Source organism: Pan troglodytes, chromosome 23 (genome assembly GCF_028858775.2).
Source record: "Pan troglodytes isolate AG18354 chromosome 23, NHGRI_mPanTro3-v2.0_pri, whole genome shotgun sequence".
Classification (NCBI taxonomy): domain Eukaryota; kingdom Metazoa; phylum Chordata; class Mammalia; order Primates; family Hominidae; genus Pan; species Pan troglodytes.
The window spans coordinates 52079747-52083853 of record NC_086016.1 but is presented as its reverse complement, the minus strand read 5'-3'; the positions used below and the strand labels follow the sequence as shown (position 1 = coordinate 52083853).

Sequence of the window (4107 nt, the reverse complement as noted above, 5' to 3'; positions counted from 1 at the left end):
CCTGGGACCACCGAGGAATGACCTCCTGACTAGTGGGGGTTGCTGCATCCTCAGGGCCTGGCTCCCTGCCTCCACCTCCTGGAGGCACCCCAGGAGGCAGCTGCTCCTCTCCCTGGGTGCAGCACGGGGTAGTGGGGTGGGCCACAAGCCACATGAAGTAGCCTGTGGCACTGGGGAGGCTGGCACCCAGCTGGGCCCCCCCCGTTTCCCCCGTGGGCAAAACTACCAGCCCCACGGGAAACTTGTCAGGTCACCCAGCAGCCAAAGCCCTTCCTCAGAGCCCCTCTCTTCCCCCAGGATGCCCAGCCCAATAAATACAGGATTATCCACTATGTACAAAAACATTTTAATTGAAATACCTGTATAAAAAAATATGATCTCCAGACATCTCACTTTTGAACTGAAAGAACCCCCATCTGCGATGCCTGCACACACCGCATTCACACAAACACAGGTACTGAATAAATTAAACGCTCAGGCTCTGGCCCCACCCCAGCTTTCAGAGCCCACAAGCAGACTGTACAAAGTCAATAATTTAAAACCCACACCCTGGGCACAGTGCCTGGAAGTGTCAGGGTCACCCACTCCCCTTAAGTTAGCCACTATACAAGTTCATCTTCTGACAGGCGGGGCCAGGACAGACGCCAGGCACAGGAATCAGGGCCTGGGGTCCCTGGACCACAGCCACCCCCTCCCCTGCCTCCCCACTGTCCCCTGGGGCTTGGGAGAGGCAGACTGCTCAGAGGAAATAACCTCAACAAATAAATTAAACAATAAATAGCCCCGGTGGGCCGAGGGCACCTCCAGGGGATCACACCATAAATAACAGAGTTGGCGGCGGGTACGGCTCGCGTGGGCGGGCGGGCGGGCGCGGAGGCCAGGACTTGCATTGTGTGTGCAGGACGTGCCCAGACGCACACCGCAGGACTGAGGGCGGGAGGTGGGCTTGGGACCCTGCGCCGGCGGAAAGAGCTCCGGGTGGGCAGGCAGATGGGAAGGCCGCCTCCGGACACAGCAGCACAGAGGGGCGTCTGGGGTTCAAGTATCCACCCAGGGCAGGCGGGACCTCGACCGGAGCGTCTTTGGACAGACAGAGCTTGAGAAAACCAAGTCCCGCGGGACCAGCGTTCAAAAGGCACTCAAAGCGAAGGTCACCAGGGGTCAGAGGTCACTGCTTCCGCAGGAGGAGACGGCCCACGCAGGAGAAAGTCAGGGTCTGGGGGCGTCCCAGGTCTGGCCAAGGCAGGTGGTCCCCTAGCTCCCAGTCAGGTGCAGCTCCTCACAAGCTCTCGCTGCTGGACGTGGTGCTGGCCACGTCATCAGGGTCGAGGGTGCACAGCCGCAGGTCACAGCTCTCCGGGGCGCCCCCGTCAGCCCCCAGCATCCAAGGATGGGCCGCAATCTGATCCAGCGACGGCCGCTCTGAGGGCCGCAGGGACAGGCACCACCGGATCAGCTGCTGGCACTCTGTGTGGAGCGGAGAGGTCAGGGAGGGCCCAGGCAGGGCGAGGCCCCCACCCCCGCCTCGAGCCACCACGCACCTGGAGAGACCCTCCTCCGGAAGAGCAGGCGGCCTCGGAGGATCTCCTCGTCCTGCTCGAAGGGGATGTCCCCACACACCATATCGTAGAGAAGCACGCCCAGCGACCACACGGTGGCCGAGCGCCCGTGGTAGCGGTGGTAGCGGATCCACTCCGGGGGGCTGTACACTCGGGTGCCTAAGGGAACACAGGGCTTAGCACGCCCACCACAGAGGCAGAGCCGCTCAACAGACGGCGAGGTCCCTGCTGGTTAACTCCCTGGCCTCAGTCACAGGAAGCAGAGCCAGGCCTCAAAATCCTGCTCGTCATCACCCTGGAAAAACCCCGGCAGGCGATGGGGGGGCTGGGGGAGGGGCCGGCCGTCCCCCTCCGCTGGCCGCGGGGGAGGAGCAGGTCACATGAGTAAGAGCTCGGCTTTCACAACAAACAGATGCGCTGTGAGGCTACCTGGGTGGGGGGGGGGGGACAGCGCGGGTCCCTTACCGCCCGGCGCGCCTGCCTGCGGGAACGGGGGGCGGGGAGAGAGGGAGGGAGGAGGGAGGGGCGGTCGGGGAGCCCCGGCTTCCCCAAGCTCCGCAATGCGGGGATTTCTGCCGCGGCGCCCCCGCGCTCCGCACGCACGCAGCTCCCGCCCCCACGCAGGGGAGGCCCCGCCACTCCAACAGCGCCGCGGGGGCCTCCAGGCTCCCGGCGCGGACCCAGCCCGGCTGCACCCTGCGTCACGCACGGAGACTCCTCCGCTACCGCCCCCAGCCGGGGGTCTCTCGGGCCGGAAGGATGTCACGCGCCTCCCACACCGGGGCAAGAGGCCCCGTACCTCCCAACGCGATGGAGGAAGCAATATTGAGCGCGCCCCTAGCCCCCACCCAGCACGATCCCGCTCTTGATCCCTCGCTCAGCCCTCCCCAGGGTAGCGCGTGGGCCTCTGCTCCCCACGAGAGCAGACCCAGGGCGCGCGGCCGCCCAACAGTCATCAGCCCCTCCATGTGCCGCCCCTGCAGGCGTTAACCCGCCGGCAAGGCCCCCGGAACGTTCCCTGCCCCGCGCCCGCGCTCACCGTCGAAGTCGGTGTAGACCGTGTCCTTGAGCAGCGCGCCCGAACCGAAGTCGATGAGCTTGAGCTCTCCGGAGCGCAGGTCCACAAGCAGATTTTCGTCCTTAATGTCGCGGTGCACGACCCCGCAGCTGTGGCAGTGGCGCACGGCGGCCAGCACCTGCGCGAAGAAGCGGCGCGCCAGCGGCTCGTCCAGGGCGCCGCGCTCCGTGATAAAGTCGAAGAGGTCCTGCGCCGGCTCGGGCCGCTCCAGCACCAGCAGGAAGCCGTCGGGCCGCTCGAACCAGTCCAGCAGGCGGATGACGCCGCGCGCGCCGCCCGCCGCGCCCACCTTGCGCAGCAGCACCACCTCCAGGGGCACGGTCGCGCCGCCCTGGGGGACACGGCGGTCAGCAAAAGCCCCGCGCCCGCTCCCCGCCGCCGCCGCCGCCGCCGCCCGTGCCCCAACTTACCAGGCTGCCCCACTCGGTCACCCGCTCCTTCACCACGTGCTTCACAGCCACCTGCGGAGACGCGGGGGTCAGGCCGGGCCAAGCGAGGCGCAAGGCGCGCGAGAACCCCGGGCCCGCCCGGCGGTCCGACTCACCGGGAGCCCGTCGGCGATGCGGCTACCCGCGTAGACCGTGCCGAAGCCGCCGCTACCCAGCACGGCGCCCACCTGGTACGCCTTCTCGAAGCTCTCCTTGTCCGCCTTGGCTGCAGGGAGGCGCGGGCGGGGTTGGTGCGGCCCGGGGCGCCCCCGGTCCCCGCCCTGGCCCCGGCCCCGGCCCCGCCGGCCCCGCGCGTACCTGGCTGCAGGATCTTCACCGGGAGGTGGTCCACGCCGCCGGGCCCGCAGAGGTGCGCCAAGGAACCGAACTTGGAGAGCAGCATCGCGGGCGACGGCCTCCCCGGAGCCCCGAGCCCCAGGCGCCGAAGCCGGGCCGATCCGGGCGAGCGGCGCGCCGGGGACACCGGCCGTCCGAGCCCGAGGCGGTCCGCGCGGCGCAGTGGGCCCGGAAGGCCCGCGGGGACCGCGTAGACGCACAGCAGGCGGAGCGCCTCACCCGCCCCGGCCGCCTCGCCCGGGGGTTTTGGGCCGCGGCGCCGCGTATCCCTCCGCGGGGGCGGGGCGAGCCGGGACCCCGCCCCCTTCCGCCCGGGGCCCGCGAGGCGGCAGCGGCCGGGCGCTAGCTGGGGAGACAGCGGGGCAGCTGGGCGCCTGTCTTCGGGCGGGCGAGGGCCGGGTGCGGCGGGCGCGGGGCCGCTCCGGGACTCGTTTCCGTAGCGCAGCCGCGGAGGCGCACGGCGTGTCGCGTCGGTCCGCTCTTCGCGCTCACGCTCTCACTCCGCGCAGGCGCAGTGCCCGCGCGGGCGGCGGCCGTGGCGCCTCGGGAAGAACGAGGAGGGGCTGCACGAGCCAATGGAAGCCGGAGTTTTTAAAGAAATCCGGCGCCCCAGCCAATGGCGGGGCGAGGGCGGGGCGAGCCGTTTCCTGGCTCCGCCCCCAGCAGTACCTAGGAAGGTCACCCG

At 69.2% G+C, this 4107-nt stretch overlaps 1 protein-coding gene across 1 annotated transcript; it reads right to left on the bottom strand.

Moving 5' to 3' along the window:
- Positions 1 to 330: 330 nt before the first annotated feature.
- Positions 331 to 3898, bottom strand: PIM3 (Pim-3 proto-oncogene, serine/threonine kinase). Its single transcript, XM_024352533.3, has 6 exons — positions 3384 to 3898; positions 3182 to 3291; positions 3048 to 3098; positions 2599 to 2968; positions 1542 to 1718; positions 331 to 1467 (listed from the first exon to the last, which is right to left on the bottom strand). The coding sequence occupies exons 1-6, from the start codon at positions 3466 to 3468 to the stop codon at positions 1280 to 1282; spliced, it is 981 nt and encodes a 326-aa protein (XP_024208301.1). The 5' UTR covers positions 3469 to 3898; the 3' UTR covers positions 331 to 1279.
- Between the last annotated feature and the right edge of the window lie 209 nt (positions 3899 to 4107).